This window comes from Eptatretus burgeri, chromosome 3, assembly GCF_056783735.1.
Source record: "Eptatretus burgeri isolate ZD-2024b chromosome 3, Ebu_testis_v1, whole genome shotgun sequence".
Taxonomy (NCBI): Eukaryota; Metazoa; Chordata; class Myxini; order Myxiniformes; family Myxinidae; genus Eptatretus; species Eptatretus burgeri.
Window position 1 is genome coordinate 45514960 of NC_140963.1, and position 20301 is coordinate 45535260.

The 20301-nt window shown below is 40.1% G+C and overlaps 1 protein-coding gene across 1 annotated transcript in view; it reads left to right on the plus strand.

The window, feature by feature from the left end:
* LOC147029798 (thrombospondin type-1 domain-containing protein 7A-like) overlaps positions 1-20301 on the plus strand; it is an 879531-nt gene that overhangs the window by 259401 nt on the left and 599829 nt on the right. Inside the window, exons 2-3 of the mRNA XM_085872138.1 lie at positions 4562-4652; positions 8765-8956. Of these exons, the coding sequence (XP_085728264.1) occupies positions 8803-8956 (154 nt within the window). The 5' untranslated portion in view covers positions 4562-4652; positions 8765-8802. The remainder of the gene's footprint in view (positions 1-4561; positions 4653-8764; positions 8957-20301) is intronic.

A 20301-nucleotide genomic window follows, 5' to 3' on the forward strand; every position in this document is an offset into this window, starting at 1 on the left:
ATCAGTGACTTGTTGAATGTGGAAGATATTGCTTGCATAGCACGTGCATTGATTAATGGAAGCAATTTATTGCCTTGCATCAGTCTTTAAAACTTGCCTTTCTTTGCATACGAAGTGTGCAAATCATTAGTGGATCATTGCTTCTGGCAACGAATGAAACTTTCTTTGGCAGGGTGGTAACTATTCTACTGGTATTTTAACAATATTCAGCTTGAGGCTTTACTTACAATGCAATTTTGTTTGATTGGAATCTGGCAGTTGGAAAGATTTTGTGTTTATACAAGGATTTTGCATTTCAATGCAGGAGGAGGTCATTAAGTCCATCAATCCTCCTAACATCATAGTACCCCCCAACACACACCTCCCCCACCACCCCAATCCACACTGTAGTGTATTAATTATTTTGTATTAAACAGACTTTTAAAATTTCTATTGTTATGCAGCTTCATCATGAAGCATACCAACAAATTACAATCCACGTCATCAAATATACAGTGCTATCAGAAAGTATTCATACCCTTTGACTTTTTCACATTTGCCGTGTTACAGCCTGAATTTAAAATAGATTAAATTAAGAAATAAAAATTGTCACCAATCGACACATAATACACCAAAATGTCAAAGTGGAAATCTTTTTTCTGAAATGTTTACAAATTAATTAAAAATGAAAAGCTGAAATGTCGTGTAAATAAGTATTCAACCCGTTTGCTATGACACTCCAAATTGAGATCAGGAACATCCAATTTCCTTTGATCATCCTTGAGATGTCTCGACAACTTGATTGGGGTCCACCAGTGGTCAATTAAATTAATTGTAGATGATTTTGAAAGAAACACACCTTTCTATATAAGGTCCCACAGCTGACAGTGCATGTCAGAGCAGAAACTCCACCATGAAGTCCAAGGAACTGTCCCCAGAACTCCGACATTGAATTGTGAGGGGGATAGATCTGGGGAAGGGTAAAAAAACAATTCATAGAATGATAATGGCCAGAAGAGCACAGTGAGCTCCATCGTTAGGAAATGGAAAGAATATGGAATTACCCAGACTCTTCCTCGAGATGACCATCTGACCAAACTGAGCAACTGGGCAAGAAGGAGCTTGGACAGGCAGGTCACTGAGAACCCAATGACCACTCTGACAGAACTACAGAGTTCCTTGGCTGAGATGGGAGAACCTGCCAGAAGGAGAACAATCTCTGCAGCACTTCACAAATCTAGGCCTTATGGGGGAGTGGCCAGATGGAAGGTAAGGCAGGTTGAGGGAAGGGAAGGAAATGTGGTGTGAGGGGAGGGCAAATGACAGCACGTCTCGAGTTTGCAGAAAGGCATGTGAAAGACTCTGAGAGTATGAGGGAAAATATTCTGTTGTTTGATGAGATGAAAAATGAACACTTTGGCCTGAATGCAAAGCACGATGTCTGACGGAAACCGAACACAGCTCATCACCCATCTGACACCATCCCCACCATGAAGCATGGTGGTGGCAGCATCATGCTCTGGGGATGCTTTTCAGCAGCAGGGACTGGGGGACTTGTAAGGCTAGAAGGAACAGTGAATGGAGCCAAATACAGACAAATCATTGAGGAGAACCTGCTTCACAGTGCAAAACACCTTCGACTGTGGCAAAGATTTACGATCCAACAGGACAATGACCCAAAGCATACAGCCAAAGCAACACTGGAATGGCTTCAGGACAAGAATGGGAAAGTCCTTGAGTGGCCCTACTAAAGCCAAGACTTGAATCCCATTGAGAATCTGTGGAAAAACTTGATGATTCCTATTCACCGATGCTCCCCATCCAAATTGGTAGAACTTGAGCAAATCTGCAAGGAAGAATGGGAGAAAATCCCCAGATCCAGATGTGCAAAGCTGATACAGACATACCCAAGAAGACTCGAAGCTGTAATCACTGCCAAAGGTGCTTCTACAGATACAAAGTATCGACTCAGAGGGCTGAATACTTATGTAAATTAGATATTTGTATACAGTCATGCGCCACTTAACGACGGGGTTACGTTCTGAGAAACGCGTCGTTAAGCGACGTCGTCGTTGTGCGAACATCTTTTTTTTTTTCGTTTTCGAACATCGTACTTACACAAAACTAGACACCTAGGCTATATGGTGGAGCCTATTGCTTCTCGGATACAAACCTGTACAGCATGTTACTGTACTGAATACTGTCGGCAATTGTAACACACATCCAAGAGAGACTGAAGACGCGTTAGTTTTACCTTTGTGCTGTTCATGACGGCCATCGGTGTTGTTCGCAGCAGCTTACAATCTCCTCTTGCATCGATTATAGAAAGATGAATAAATAGCGTTTGGATTTTATAAATACGTAATCATTGCATCGATGTTATAATTTACAAATGAAGAAACGAGCACCTGTCAATTGTGATATATATTTTCGGAACAGTGCGATTGTTTTAACAACATGAAAAGCTTCACCAAAAATAAATTTGTGTTTTAATTTCGACTGTAACAACAACGATTTATTCGTGGAATTCTTCAATCCAAAGGTAATTTACTTGCTCGAAGGTAAACGTGCAAACATTGCTTCAGTTTTTAAGCCGATTTCCTTGAATCCCGATTCAGCACGACCCTGCTTTTTTCGCGATGACATTTTATGGACCTCAACGATCGCATTATAACAGGGCCACACTGTCGTTTATTATGATTATGAAGTATTATGTACTGTACAGCGTACATAATTGTATGTGTTATACGACTGGCAGCGCTACGTCGGCTACATCACTCAGCGATAGGAATTTTTCAGCTACATTTTTTTTTTCATTTTTTTTTTTTAGAGCTGGCAGATCCGTCGTATATGCGATCCATCGTTGCCCGGAACGTCATTAAGCGGCGCATGACTATTTCATTTTCAATAAATTTGTAAAAAAAATTCTAAAAACATGTTTTCACTTTGTCATTATATGGGGTATTTTGTGTATATCGGTGACAAAAAATTTAAATTTTATCCGTTTTAGATTCAGGCTGCAACACAACAAAATGTGAAAAGTTAAAGGATGTGAATACTTTCTGAAGGCGCTGTTTAAAGCTTAAAATTATGTCTGCACGTAAGATGCACCCGAGTAGTGGTTTGCAGCACGTCCCAAGGGTTTGTATGGTATATGTGTGTGGTGTGAGTAAGTGTGTGTATGTATGTATGTATGTATGTATGTATACAAGTGTGTATGTATACAAGTATATATGTATGTATACAAGTATATACGTGTATATATATATAGTAAATAACTGAGTTCCAGTTTGTGAAAAACAGAACTGCCCACTGTATCATACATGTCAGCTGCTGCACTGCTAACCGCAGCATAAACTAGAGGGGGAGCACTCGGGAGAGTGCAAAACCTCCGCCGCCAATCCTGCTGGGTCACAAGTGAACCTTATATCTTATTCATTAAATATGATGTCAACAGTGCTGACAGTTATAGTTCTTTTCTCCAACATATTTTTTTTGAGGGGGGGGGGGTTGGAAATCACTTTATACATGTAGAAATGCAAAAATAGGAAATAGAAATTTTGTTGAATAAAAGTTGCAAAAAATTTTTTTCTCTAACAATTTTTTTTTTTGGGGGGGGGGGGGGTTGGAAATCACTTAAAACATGCAGAAATGCAAAAAAAAATATTTTTTTCTCTAAATTTTTTGGGGGAGGGGGTTGGAAATCACTTAAACATGTAGAAATGCAAAAAAAGATTTTTTTTTCTCTAACAATTTTTTTTCTCTAACAATTTTTTTTTTGGGGGGGGGGTTGGAAATCACTTAAAACACGCACAAATGCAAAAAAAACCTTTTTTTTCTCTAACAATTATTTGGGGGGGTTGGAAATCACTTAAAACATGCAGAAATGCAAAAAAAAAATTTCTCTAACAATTTTGGGGGGGGGGGTTGGAAATCACTTAAAACATGTAGAAATGCAAAAAAAAAAATTTTCTCTAAATTTTTTTGGGGGGGGGGTAAATTTTTGGGGGGGTGGAAATCACTTAAAACATGTAGAAATGCAAAAAAAAAATTCTCTAACAATTTTTTTTGTAGGGGGGGGGGACCAAGTCCAAAATTTAATGGCATGATCCTTGGACCATACCTAACCCCCCCACCAAGTTTCGTCGAAATCCGTCGAGGAGTTTTTCCGTAATACTGTTCACAAACAAACAAGCAAACAAACAAACAAACAAACAAACAAACAGAAAGGGGTGAAAACAGTAACCTCCATCCATCTTCGAAGATGGCGGAGGTTAATTAGCTGAAATAACATATTGGAGGCCTTTTTGGAGTTTATAAACTTCATAGTTTATATTTTCTTTCAAATATTTTCTCCTCTAATTCTAAAACATTAACAGCAAATTAAACTTCCATATTTTGCCATCTTTATTCTTTTCAATCCTTTAATTTAACTTTTCATCTCAACAAATAACTGTTTCCTTAATCTTTGATTTCCTAACCATTTGGTATTGTGAATAAAAATTGTCATAATAAACTGATCAGCCTTGTTTCACCAGCTTCCTGTAAGTCTAACTTTTTTTTCCCCTTGTGATTTTTGCAGAAGCTGAACAAACATCTTTACTTTGCAAAACAACATTGTAAAGAAGCCGAACAAAAGCAATATATTGCACCTTGTGCAGTTTTCTTATCAGGTGAGTGTTTCTTTGGGTTTGTGTATGAGAAAAGATAATATGCGAGGTGTTTTCACAAAGCTCCATTTTCATGCTTGGTGCAGTGGAATTCATAACCTTTGAGGTTGAATACAGGGGTGATGGAAATTTGAAATTGCAGCTCACAAACGTGCATGTTGTTATCATCTTTCTCTCACTAGGTTTCTGCTTCTCCCCTCACTTTATTTGTTCGTCAATGTCATAGAAAATAGTAACGTGAAAGATGATCTCTAAAACATTCAATTTACCATTAGGTTTTGGTTCATTTCACAACAGTCTATATATTGTCATGTAAACGTTCATGCCAAAGACTTTGTTTTTAGCTCACCTGGAACATACACTACATGGCCAAAAGTATGCAGACACCACTTCTAAAAAGTGGATTCAGATATTTCAGCCGCACCCATTGCTGACAGGTGTATAAATTCCAGCACACAGCCATGCAATCTCCATAGACAAACATTGGCAGTAGAATGAGCCGTACTGAAGAGCGCAGTGACTTTCAACGTGGCACCGTCTTCGGATGCGTCATTTCCAACAAGTCAATTTGTCAAATTTCTGCCCTGATTTTTAGCTCACCTGGAACATACACTGCATGGCCAAAAGTATGCAGACACCACTTCTAAAAAGTGGATTCGGATATTTCAGCCACACCCTTTGCTGACAGGTGTATAAAATCAAGCACACAGCCATGCAATCTCCATGGACAAACATTGGCAGAAGAATTGGCCATACTGAAGAGCGCAGTGACTTTCAACGTGGCACCGTCATCGGATGCGTCCTTTCCAACAAGTCAGTTTGTCAAATTTCTGCCCTGATAAAGCTGCCCCAGTCAACTGTAAGTGCTGTTGCTGTGAAGTGGAAACGTCTCAGAGCAACAACAGCTCAGCCGCGAAGTGGTAAGCCACACAAGCTCACAGAACAGGACCGCCGAGTGCTGAAGCATGTAGTGCGGAATTTTTTTTTGTCATCGGTTGCAATATGCACTACCGAGTTCTAAACTGCCTCAGGAAGCAACAACAGCACAAGTACTGTTCGGCGAGAGCTTCATGAAATGGGTTTCCATGGCTGAGCAGCTGCACACAAGCCGAAGATCACCATGTGCAATGCCAAGCGTCGGCTGGAGTGGTGTAAAGCTCACCGCAATTGCACTCTGGAGCAGTGGAAATGCATTCTCTGAAGTGATGAATCACCCTTCACCATCTGGCAGTCCGAAGGATGAATCTAGGTTTGGCAGATGCCAGGAGAACGCGACCTGCCCGAATGCATAGTGCGAACTGTAAAGTTTGGTGGAGGAGGAATAATGGTCTGGGGCTGTTTTTCATGGTTCGGGCTGGGCCCCTTCGTTCCTATTAAGGGAAATCTTCATGCTACAACGTCATTCTAGACGATTCTGTGCTTACAACTTTGTGGCAAAAGTTTGGTGAAGGCCCTTTCCTGTTTCAGCATGACAATTCCCCCGTGCACAAAGCGAGATCCATACAGAAATGGTGTGTTGAGATCGGTGTGGAAGAACTTGACTGGCCTGCACTGAGCCCTAACCTCAACCCAATCGAACACTTTTGGGATGAATTAGAAGACCGACTGCAGGCCAGACCTAATCGCTCAACATCAGTGCCTGACATCACTGATGCTCTTGTGGCTGAATGGTAGCAAATCCTCACCGTAATGTTCCAACATCGAGTGGAAAGCCTTCCCAGAAGAGTGGAGGCTGTTAAAGCAGCAAAGGGGGACCAACTCCATATTAATGCCCATGATTTTGGAATGACATGTTGGACGAGCAGGTGTCCACATACTTTTGGACATGTAGTGTAGTTCTGGGGAGTTTATGGGAGGCGCGTCATCCATCCCTCAGTCTGTCTGTCCGTCCGTCCATCCACAAATACTTGCAACTTCTGCGAAACTACGCATGCAATTCTGATGGAACTTCACCACAACCTTCATCACCCATGCGATGCCAAAGTTTGTTCATGGCATTAAAAAAATGGGGTGTGAGGGGGTCTTCGGAAGGAGTGTCTGGAGAGCATGTACTCCCAAAGAGGTAATTTTTCTCTTTTCAGAAACGACACACAGATTTCTGATGAAACTTGACTACAACCTTCATCATCCATGGTCGACCAGAGATTGTAAATGACATTAGAAAAATTGGGCTCTAAGGGGTTGTAAGGGGGGGTTGCCCCCCTTCTTCGCTCACTGCAGATCTGCGTAAAATCATAAACTGCTCCAACATGTGGAACATGTCTTTCAATCCGAACAAATCTCACACTCTCACGATGTCTCTCCAAAAGGACTGTTTGGACCCCCCCCCCCATCCACTTTCTCAACAATCCTCTGGGAGAAGTCCTTTCTTTCAAGCTTCTGGGTCTCACTATCTGCCATGGTTCTTTCCTGGGAAAGCCACATTTCCAACCTGGCCTCCAAAGTCAGTCACCGACTGGGAATCCTCCATCGTGCAAGTCCTTCCTCGGCCCACCTGAGCTCCTGACCACATACGAAGCTTTCATTTGCAGCCTGAGGGAGTACTGCTCTCCTCCCTAGGCTGGTGTTCCTGCCTCCCACCTTTTTCGGCTTCTCTCTGTGGAAACCAAGGCATTTCGGATCATTGGCATCTCCCGCGATGAGGCTGAGTCTTTGTGCCCCTCACTCTCTCACGGCAGGCAGGTCGGTGGTCTTTCTGTCTTCTGCCGTCTCCTCTCCGGTCTCCCCCCCCCCCCCCCCGTGTCTGCGATTTGTCCCCACCATATTTCTGCAAGGTGCTCAAGGTCCGACAACAGCCCCCTTCTGGTAAAACTACCAAAATCACGAATCACTGCTCATCTTCACTCTTTCATTCCTCTTTTTTCCCACCTTTGGAATAAACTCCCTCACTCTGTTCAATACCATTCTTCGCTCTAGGCCTTCAAAACAGCTGTTCACCACCACCACTTATAATTGCATCCAAATCCTCGATCTTTTCTACCCCGTTAATCCACCCCAAACCCACCGCCATCAAATTCCTGAAAGTCCCTGTAATGCCCATCTTGTATACCCCTTGTTCCCTGCCCCATCCCTCTCCCTTCCACAGATTTCCTCGTGTCTCTGTTCCCCACTGTTTTGTCCTTCCCACTCCCGCCCCTCTTGTCTCATGTCCCCCCTTGCTGTGCATTGTGTATTTGCTCTCATACGAGCCTCGATAAGGTATACAAAAAAATAATTTGGATTTGCTTTCTTCTCTAAAACCACAAAAACTATTTCGATGAAATTTGACCTTCATCACCCATGATGTACCAAAGTTTGTTCACACTATTAAAAAATTCGAAGTCTCATGAGATTTCTGGGAGGGGAGGGGGGGGATTGCCTCCCAAAATAGATATTTGCTTTCTTCTCAGAAATTGCACAAACAGTTCTGATGAAACTTGTCTACACCCTTCATCACCCGTGATGTACCAAAGATTGTTCATGGCATAAAAACAATAATTGGGGTCTAGGGGGTCTACAGCGGGGTTGCCCCACAAAAGAGGTATTTGTTTTCTTCTCAGAAACTACACGCACAATTCCGATGAAATTTCACCACAATCTTCATCACTCATGATGTACCAAAGTCGTCATGACATTGGAAAAATTGGATCTAAGGGGGGTTTGCCCCCAAAATATGTATTTGCTTTCTTCTCCGAAACTAGACAGACAATATCGATGAAGCTTGACCATAACCTTCATCACCCTTGATGTACCAAAGATTGTTCACACCATTAAAAAATTGGCATCTGGGGCGGGAGGGGTGGGGGTTCCCCCAAAAATGTGAATTTGCTTTCTTCTCTAAAACCACACACACTATTTTGATGAAACTTGACCACAACTTTTATCACCAGTGATTTACCAATGTTTGTTCACGGCATTAAAAATTATATCCATGGGTATTTACTTTCTTCTCTGTTACATATTTTGTGGGTCATACATGCCTACCAGTGGTTCCCTGGTTATCTTATCCAGCTGCTACCAGGTGAGCACCCAGGGGTATTTCCCTTATGTTGTTATGTTCAAATCACAGTCTGTTGTCCTGTCTGTTGGAGATGTACACTCTGTAATTCTTTATTTATATAACCTGTCTTTTACAGTGATGCCCTTCCCGAGTGAGGCACGCTAAGAGCCTACGATGGGGATATTCTTCGTGGCTGCATATCTCACTTGGCTTGCATGGTCCTCCCACTCCATGCTTGGGCAACCTCACAAGCTCACTCTCCTTTTCTTGTGGCCAACAGCAGCTAATGCACAAGGGGAAGGCAGCAGGTTATACGAGTGGCGTACAGGTATGGAAGATGTAATGCCAATGCTCCAGATTTTCTTCCGTTTTGTCACTTTGAAAGATAATAATAATAATAATAATAATAATAATAATAATATAAAGCATCAATCTGTTGTCAATATTAGCTCTAACAGTGAAAATTGTACAAAGTCGAGAATTTTTTGTGTTTACTAGATAGTACAGTATACACCTCCAAGGAAATATTTGAATGCTTTTCCATAATAATGAATCTTCAACTTATTTCATTGGACATTGAAAAAGAACTGTTTTCTTCCAACCTGTCGACCGACTGTGTTTGCTGAAATCAGAGTTGGGTATTTGAGATAAGCTGCACAGGGTAGCGCTGTGGCATTCCACATGCGTCATGTCATCGTGGAACAGAGAGGAAGTCTTTTGAAACAGTGACATTCTCTGACAAGCCAATGTCCCTGGTTATTGCTGCTCTTTTCCCATTTCCAGTAATCTTTTTATCACTGGTGAGATAATGAAAAAAATTGCATGCAATGGAATAACTTTAGGTCTTTGTGCCATTCCATAAAGGGTAAGTTGAAACTGTACAAGATGTTTTACTTGAATAGCATTGAACTATGAGAACTGTATTATAGACTATTTACAACTGGTCCGTTGTATCGGGATTGTTTCTGCATAAAATTAATTCTGCAGCAAACTCACATTTTATAAAAGGGAGACAGTGGAGTCATCCTGTGCAATGACCAGGAAAAATATTGCAACAGAAGGTTTCTCTTCAGCAATCATATCTATATATATATATATATATATATATATATACATATATATATATATATATATATATATATATATATATATATATATATATATATATATATATATATATGAGGATTTTACCTTAAAAAGTTTAACAATATTGATGCATGGGAAACTGGAAAAATAGTATCTTAAAATATACCCCACAAAATCAGGGAAAACTCCCACTTGTCATTGTGATATCTTATAACATTTCAAATATAATTGTAAAAAAAAAACGCCATTGATTTAAAAATAATTTATGATAAGAAACACAAATTATTTTATATACAAGTAATAAAAACATTTTTCTAAATGCAAATGCATGTCAGGATGTTACTCCAAAAAGTATGTAAACAAGGTAGGGATGATCATGTGAAACCATCCCTGAATAATTCTTTGATTAATGGTTGTCCCTAGAAAAGACACTGTGTCTGTGTGTGTGTGTGTGTGTGTGTGTGTGTGTGTGTGTGTGTGTGTGTGTGTGTGTGTGTGTGTGTGTGTGTGTGTGTGTGTGTGTGTTCATTCAATATAACTTTTCTAGGGCAACCATTATTTAAAGATGTTGGGATGGTTTGACATGATCATTTCTTGTGACCATCCCTACCTTGTTTCCATACTTTTCGAAGGAACATCCCTACATTCTTTTGCATTTTCTTAAATGTTTTATGACTTGTTTCTTTACATTTTTTGGAAATATATACAGATGTTCGATTACTGATTTGCAAGTGTTGTAGTAAAAACTTGATGGAGGAGCTCACATTGTAATGGTACTGGAATAATTTATTGACGATATAACATTCTAAATAGTACATACTTTCTGTTACCGACTTCCTGAGAATATTCCACCATGAACCACACCCATATATTGGCCCAAGGACAAATGTGTTGAGCAGCCCTGCCCCATCCGACTGGTTGACGGTCGTAGTCCCGCCCACCCCTCTGTTTCCTTCCTATTCATTTACAAAATAATTTAGTTTTGCATACTTTTTGTGGAATCCTTTCAAGCTATTAAAATTACGATAGCAAAGGATGCAGCAGAAAGGAAAACTCTGGCGAATGGTACCAGAGTCATTCCAATTGAGAGAGGCAGCTTGTAAATATGGTCGGAAGATGATTATTATCATGAATGGGAAGATTTTCCAGTTTTGAGCAATCTCCTTTTTCTTTTGCTTTTTTCACTTTTGCCATGGTCGGTAGTACTGAAAAGTGATCCCTGCCTATACAATCACCTGAACAGACAAGAGAGGCATTCATATGTAGCCTAAGTGACTTTTTCGAGAAGATAATCCAACTTTCATTTTATATGTAGCGGGTGGGACTGACATTTTTTTCTGCACCATCCCCACATCGTGAGTCCAAGCACACTCTCCCAATATAGCATATATATGTATGTATGTATATATGTATGTATATGTATATATATATATATATATATATATATATATATATATATATATACATACACACACACACACATATATATATATATATATATACATACACACACACACACATATATATATATATATATATACAGGGGGCTGCAAAAGTAGGTATACAGTAAGGATTATACCAGTATTGCCAGTATTATATAATAGTGGTGCTAGGATTCATTTAATATGAGAATTCATTTAATTAATTAAAATAATTATTACCATTTTTAATATTTTTATTTTCGTAATTTTTTCTATAATACATCTTTTATTTGCAGGTAAAGTGGAAATTTAACGATGGCTAGTAATTTAACGGATGAGGAGCGTATTACTCTACTGTATACATTACTGTATACCTACTTTTGCAGCCCCCTGTATGTATATATATATATATATATATATATATATGTGTGTGTGTGTGTATGTATATATATATATATATATATATATATATATATATATATATATATATATATATATATACATATACATACATATATACATACATACATATATATGCTATATTGGGAGAGTGTGCTTGGACTCACGATGTGGGGATGGTGCAGAAAAAAATGTCAGTCCCATTTGGATATATATATATGTGTATATATATATATACACATAATGGATTATGATAGTACTCCATATAGACTATAGAGGGATGATACGGAAAAACATGGCCACCCATTCAAATGTGTATACAATCATCGGCTTATAAATGACTATAGAATGAAGTCATAAGCATTTAATAGCCATACCTTTTATTTTCGAGCGTTTTCTGAACTACTAAGACTTAAGACACCAGAATACATCGTTGAAGTACCACATCGGGAGATTGCTAAAATGCCAATTTGTACTTCTTCTTCTTCCCTTCTCAAAACAATGTTAAACTATAGCCCGACCTATCTCAATAACTGCTGAAGCTATGATGGTGATACCAACACAAGGAAGTTACTTTGTCCCTCGGCTTGGTATGCAACCCAAAATTTTAAAATATGTAAAACATTTATGATTTTATTACGAAAATAAATCAAATGGCCAAGAGGCTAAGTCTTTGGGTCTCTCACTATCTCACCGCAGGCAGGTCGGTGGTCTTTCTGTCTTCTACCGTCTCTTCTCTGGTCTTGCCCCCCCCCTGCTCTGTCTGCGATGTTTTTCACCACCATATTTCCACAGGGCACTCAAGGTCTGTCAACAACCCCCTTCTGGTAAAACTACCAAAATCACGAATCGCTGCTCACCCTCACTCTTTCATTCTTCTTTTTTTACCACCTTTGGAATAAACTCCCTCACTCTGTTCAATCTAATTCTTTCCTCCAGGTCTTCAAAACAGCTGTTCACCACCACCTCTTACCATCCCCATCCAAATCCTCGATCTTTTCTACCCCCGTTAATCCACCCCAAACCCACCTCCTTCAAATTCCCTGCTTTCCTTCCTGAAAGTCTCTGTAATGTCCATCTTGTATACCCCGTGTTCCCCACCCCATCTCTCTCCCTTACACAGATCTCCTCATGTCTCTGTTCCCCACTGTTTTGTCCTTCCAGCTCCCGCTCCTCTTTTTTCATGCCCCCCCCTTGCTGTGCATTGTGTGTTAGCTTTCATATGAGCCTCGACAAGGTATACCAAAAAAAAAAATGTAAATGTGGACTCAACCAAACCAGGCCAGGATCGTGGGAGGGGGGATGGAGACTGGACAGAACCATTCCAAAAGTTATACATATCCAAACAATCACCCAAATCAACTGAAATAAGTATATAAACAATTTAATGACAGAGATGGATTTAATCCTTACCAAAATAACAAAATATATCAAACATGAAACATTTTATTATTTTTGAAATGATATTTGCATCGACATTTCCACACATGATATGTGGTAATCCACATAGTGGATTGAGCCAAAAGCCAGGATTGAGGGGAGGAGGGGTAGAATGGACCATAAGCCTAATTTAATCACATAGATTGATGAAATCTATCGCAAAATAACAAAATATGTGATTAAGCATTTTATTACTTTTTTTAAGTAATAAATTATATAAGTAATAAATTTAAGTAATAAATATTAAGCATTTTATTACTTTAAAAAAATTTGCCCACGAAAAATATAATTAAAAAATATCTAAAACACCAGAAAGCAAAGGCCGTCTGCATCCGCTATAGGGATATGTATAAAATTTGGTTGTGTGAGGAGCAAAGAGGGGGAGATTGTTCATGTGATATGCATCACAGCCTTTCAAAATGCTGATCTCTGTAAAGTTCTTCATCATCATTCCCGTTGCTCCAATGATCACAGATACAATTATTCACGGTTCTTCTCGGGGCGTATTCATGGTTTTTCTGACCTGTTTCTGCATTCGCCGCCCTGCGCTTCACACATTCACGGTTCTTCTCATGTGTATTCATGGTTTTTCTGACCTGCTTCTACATTCATGGCCGTGTGCTTCATGTATTCATGGTTTTTCAGAGAATTTTTGATTTTCCCTGATGAATCATGAACGGCTGGGAACCTGTTCCCCTTTTTCCCCACCCGACATTTGTGGATTTCACATTTTCCCCACATTTAACACTTTCATTTTATCCATATTTCTCCTGGTTTTCTTTCTGTCAGGGAGCACTGTCCAAGTCAGGGTGGTTAAACACAGGGATAGTTAATCATATTTATATCATCAAGCAACTAGATAGTGATAAAAAGGGTGCTAATCCCAGCAAATAACTAGCAGTAGGCATTGGTGGCAAAAGAGGATAAAAACATTCAAATTATTAGAGTTATCCACCCTAAAACAACACAAAGTGCTGATGTTTTGCGAGTTACCTCTTCATCAGAGCAAATAAGGGAGATGGTAAATGGGAAGTAGCTGATATGGAGTGTGTGACGGCACCAATGACCTCATCATTGACGTGCTACAGGTGAGGAATACCTATTGGACAGAGGTGTGAGCGTCACAGGTGACGTGTTGGTGAGGGTGTCAACGTCAGGAGTGACGTATTCATCATGCAAATGATGAGGAAGAATAAGAAGAAATAAATTGATTGAAAAGGCCAAGAAAAAAAGTGAACAATGAGTATAAAAAAAAATGACCGTTTTTACAGCCATTGTGAACAATGAGTATTGGTTGGTAAATGAGTATTAAGAGAAAGATGACTTTTAATTTATACGGTTTGGTGCTGATGTTGCATGTTTGTAGATGAAATGCTGGTCTTTGGGTTTCCAGGATTCATTGCTTCCATAGAAGAATGTTAAACCACAAACCAACTTTTTCACATCTCTACTTCATGCTCATCATATTTTTCATGCATTTAATTTGGCACATGTTTATGCTGCAAATGCAAAACTAAATAGTGATATTCCAATTTCAAAGTGAAGAGTGAGTGAATACACTTTCAGAGCAACATGTATTTTGAAAAAATCACTCAAGTTTGAGTCCAGGGGAACCAGCATCCCATTTGTGGAGCACTTTATCAAGAAATAATTACACATACATTCCTGACTTCCTATTTAAGTTTTTTTTCTTCTCATTGCTGTATTTGCAGCATAAACATGGCCCACATGAAATGTACAAAACAAATATGATATTCAGTGATTCGAGAAATGAAAAAATGATGTTTTCATCTGTTCTGTCATAATTTTGTTGATCCTCCAACATCCTCCGACACAGTCTCTCCTGCAGGCCTCCTACCTTAACTCAGCCTACAATGCAGCTTTAACTGATATGAGCTTTGGCTCCAGTCCGAACTTCTGCCCTGCCACTGCACAGGTTTAAATATAAAATTCAACGTCTCAAACTAGCCCTTCCAGCTATAGCTATAATGGTGTAGAAGGTGCTATAGCATGGGGAAAAAAAGAACCACACCACAGAGGTTAGGTTGGTTTCCAAAGGACCGATCTGGCTTCAGTGGTGTTTTTTTTCTTTTTTGTTCTCATCTTGTAGCACCTTCAACACCATTACGTAACCTTTCCTTCCACCTATCTTGTGATAATGACACTTCCGTTTCCTTATAGGTAAAGTTCTGAGTACACTCAGTTGCCCTATTTATCTTGTGACCATGGCATCATCGGGATGCCCGGTGGTGAGACACAGGTGCCAAAGCTGTTGTACATTTAATGAGTTTAAATGGACCACAGCCTGTTCTCTTCTTGACAATGTTTACACAGCTGCTGGAAAACAATGAATGATGGTACCTGTGCTCAAGCCAAAAGTCCATTCCAACAGATGCACAGATGGTGGACAGGCAAGAGAACAGGATGAGATTCAAACTCTACAGGGAGCTGTTTAATGTAAACGGTTTGCCTCATTAATGAAGATTCACAAACATCCATATATTCCTTTGCTGATTACCTTACTGCTTCACCATGCAAAGTCTCCACACATTAATAAACTTTTAATATTTAATTTTCTATAAACCTACATTCTATGCACAAAAGCATTAAATCATAGCTCTTCATCAATCCAAGGGATGGTGCATTTTCCAATAAAACTCCCTGCCTGTGAAGAACCAGTCTAGCAGTTTACCGTTGGGTCGAGAATCAAACTGAGACGATACACTGTGAAGGTAAGTGTACTACCATTGCATCATCTGTCATCTCACCATCATTCAGAGACAAGGTATCTGTCCCAACTCTGGATCACCACCGACATTGTGGGTCCTGCTTAATCAGCCATCTTGCATCCCATCTCTAAATCCAGTTGTTGTTCTTTCTTGTTGTTTGATTTTTGCCCTGATATATAATCATTACCATCTGAATTCAATACAGTCTGAATGACATCTCTCCTCTACTTGAATATGAAGTATGTAATGAGTTTCCTCTTCAATTATTAACCAATCTAAACTTTCATTCACACTGTCTTTCATCAGGTCAACACTTTGCCTTTATCCTAAGACACAAACTTGGGCTCAAAAGTGAACCATAGAATCACAAGACATGAACATTGAACCCCAATCATGCATGCAAATTTTTATTAAAGTGTCAACTTTATTAAATTTAAGGGAGTTCAAAAGGTTTCAAAACATCATTATGTTCAAACATCATCAAATTATCGATTTCCCATTGTATTTTACCTCCTGAAAGAAATTGCTAAATCATGAATGTACTCGTCCTTCAATAAATTAAAATCTCACAAAATCTTGGTCCTTTTTTGGCATTCTCCTCTTCTGCTTTGGTCTACTTGGAGGGTGAGATAACAATGATGTATCCCCCTGACTCAGCATAGTGTGTCTATCTTGCAATAACTCTGCGCCTCGGTGTCTCCCCGCAACCTCGACCTGTGTAACTCTGCCCAGTAGTTCAACTGCCTCATCAGTTTACATAACCATCTGTACCCCATATCCTCATTATCGCACTGCAATCTGCTGCTCTTCCATCAGTTAATCTATCTCTATAACTTACCTTGCATCAAGAGTTTGCATATAAAGAACATTATAGCATCAGTGTTCAGGGAGTTGAGGTGTAAAACTGTACGTGCACTAAGGATGGACAAGGAGGCCTATGTGTGAGGAATCTGTGAGGGGGTAGAGCATCACTGTGGTCAAGTGATTCTCCTCCTGCTTACAGGGGAATTCGTTCATTGTGTTCCTCCAAGCCTGTCCTTTGGTTACTGCAGTTAGAGCGGAGGGTGATGCACTCTTAGCAGTGGAGTTTGAAGTGAAAGCTCGCTGGGCCGGTTACTTTGAGCAGCTGTACCAGGCTGACCCACCAGCTGTTGAGTTGGATGTCAGGGGTGTTACTATCCCTCTTGCTGACCCTCCAATCAACTGTGATTCACCTTCGTTTGTGGAAGCACAGGCTGAAGTGAACCGGTTGAAATGGGGTAAAGCTCCTGGGATCTGTGGCATCCATGCTGAAATTCTCAAAGCTGGTGGATGTATTGTACTCATGTCGTTGAGTGCAGTTCTGTGGTCTGCCTGGAACACAGGCATCAACCCAACTGACTGGAGGAGGGGCCTTGTTGTTAGATAGGTACCTGGAAGTTATGGAGATGGAGGGGTATGGGGATGTTGACAGGACTTTTAGGTAGTTTGAGCATTGATGGGTTTGAGTATGCATGTGTACGGAGTGCTGTTGGTGGGGGTCTTGCCAAGGGGGGTTGTGTGGTTGATGTTGTGTGTTTTTAACCTAGCCCATGCCCCCTTCCTTGATGGGAAGAAAAGAAAAAAATACAAAAACTATGATAATAAAAATATAAAAACCCAAAAAACAAACAAACAAAAACATTTATTTCATGAATTAAAACATTTTTTTGCATTTTCTTTCTTGGATCTTGTGTAGATGAGTTTGTGTGGTGTTCACACAGGCATGATGGGCTGAATGGTCTCCACCTGTGTTGGATGTCTTTGTTTCCTTGTTGTGAAATAACACCCGATTTCCGAGCCGTTTGCCATATTAACCTGTTTTCTAAATTACTGAGCCAAATTTTTTTTCCACCCGTCACCTGCAGCTGTTTATAAAGATTAATGTTTGTGAACATATCCCTGAAACGTCTATATAAATGCAGTGTTATTTTTCGATGAAAGCTACTCATTGTTTTTGGGTTGTTGCCAATATCAGCTGTGTGTGTGTGTGTGTGTGTGTGTGTGTGTGTGTGTGTGTGTGTGTGTGTGTGTGTGTGTGTGTGTGTGTGTGTGTGTGTGTGTGTGTGTGTGTGTGTATGTGTGTGTTGTTCATAAAGCATAACTCTCTCTCTCTCTCTGTCCCATCCTTGGTCTACCCCTCCCAATACAGTGCAGCACCCTCCTCCCACACATATCTCACTCTCCCTCCTCTCTCTGTCTGTCTGTCTGTCTGTCTGTCTGTCTGTCTCTCTCTGAGTCTCTCTGAGTCTCTCTCTGAGTCTCTCTCTGAGTCTCTCTCTGAGTCTCTCTCTGAGTCTCTCTCTGAGTCTCTCTCTGAGTCTCTCTCTGAGTCTCTCTCTCTCTCTCTCTCTCTCTCTCTCTCTCTCTCTCTCTCTCTCTGTCTCTGTCTCTGTCTCTGTCTCTGTCTCTGTCTCTGTCTCTGTCTCTGTCTCTGTCTCTGTCTCTATCTCTATCTCTATCTCTATCTCTGTCTCTGTCTCTGTCTCTGTCTCTGTCTCTGTCTCTGTCTCTGTCTCTCTCGTTCTCTCTCTGGGCAGGGTTTGTCTCCGGATGTGTCCAAGCGGTGTGTGTCTCCGGAAGCATCAGGGTGGTAACTAACACTCCACCGCATGTCTGTCTTCCCTTCCTTTCACCTCTCACTGTCTTCCCTTCCCCCACCCCTCCTCAATCCCCCACACCTTTTCGCTCCCCCTCCCTCCTCTCCCCTCTCTCCCTGCTCTCTCTCCCCACCCCTCTCTCCATCTTCCCCTCTCTTTTTCTCCCTCCCCCCTTTAGTATTCCCGTCAGCAAAGTGACGGGTGGTATTTGCTCATTAAAAATAAAATTCACAGGTATTTACTTTCATCTCCGTTACATATTTTGTTGGTCATCCATGCCTTCCAGTGGTTCCCTGGTTATCTTATGCAGCCACGACCAGGTGAGTGCCCAGGGGTATTGCCCCTATGTTTTCGGAATATGGTCTTGCTAAATTCTATTCATATTATGTTGAAGTTCACAATACATTGTTCTTTTCTTCTTTTTGTTCATACATGGCATTTCCTCCATTCCAGAATGACCTCACATCAATTGGATATAATTATGATTAGATATGAATCACATAACAGCATTTACCCTTTTGCTTGGTTTGTATAAAGACACTCATATAATAAATCAAAAAAACATGTCAAAATATATTTACAAATATTCCTCCCACGTTTGAGTTAATGGTGAAAGTTTATTTTATGCCAATTTCCAACATTGCTGTCTTTGTTTCATTATCTTTATGCTTGACCATTTAATGCATTCTGCAAGAAAAGTGTTTATCTTTGCACTTAAATCAATTGATGATACACGAGCAAATTGTACATATTTGAGGAGCATGATCTCCCGACTTTGAGTGCTGCACTCTTGTAATTTATTCACTTATTTTAACAGCTGTAATTCGTTTGAGAAAAGTGGTACTGTATATATTGCTGCCTGTGCTTTAATCTCATCCATGGGATGATGTCAAAAAAACATGTTGAAAAAGAACCTTTTTCTGTGCAACAGTAAAACTTACATGATTGGTGGAACACTTTCAATGCCATCGTCAAACGTCCTTAATTTCACAATAATTGCATCCTTAATTTACAATCTTGAAAAGTGTAGATACTTTCCTCAAAGCTCTCTTTTTTATGTTGTTCATGGATTTCATTTCATAAATCTTTTCTGGATTATATTCATTTAATGTAACTATTCTCACCATTCAATAGGGCGATTCATCAATGTGTCGTGCGAGCCATCACTCGGATAGACTTTAAACTGGTGTCCTGTCTGCTGGCCAATGGTGGACATCAAAGATCCAATGGTGTCCTTCACGAAGAGTAGGTGAGCTATCGCCAACACCACAGCTTAGCTCGAAATTCCTGCCCTAACTATTTAGTCCAACCTCAGTCCTTGCCAGCTGGTTCGGCAAAGACTTGTGTCAAGCTTCCTTCAGCCATTCCCACAAAACATCGAAATAATTGTGGCCGTTAAGGAAGAAGAAGAAGAAGATTCTCACAATTCAGAGATATTCTTGATCTCCAGCTTTATTTGTCTGTCTGCTTTACTTCTCATGTTCGAAGAACTTTTTCTGTGAAAAACACCAATTCAATATGTAACATTGGGATATTTTGTGTCCAGCAATAGAGGAAAGGGAAAGCAGATGAGGATTTTCTATCTCTTGTCCAAGATTGCTCTTTATAAATTGAAGCCTGTGAATGGGGAGTTGGGGGAGGGGGGGGGTCTTGTGTTGGTCCTCTTTTTAAGTAATGATCCCAATATGGTGGAGAAGGTGAAGGTGGGATAACATCTCAGGACAGACAACCACATCATCGTAAGCTGAACTCTATTGTTGAGATGCAAAATTTGGGATAGTGGTGTTTGGCTGTTTGATTTTAGGATGGCAAACTGAGGGTATGACGTGTGATTTGATAGCTTTACATAATTGGGTAAAGTTAATGAGTGGGGGGTCTGCATCAGAGAAATGCCAATCTTCAAGAAGAAAATGTGTAGGGTGCAGAATCGGAACATGCCAGTGAGGTGTAAAGGTAGAGGCAGAACATATGAGGGTGGAT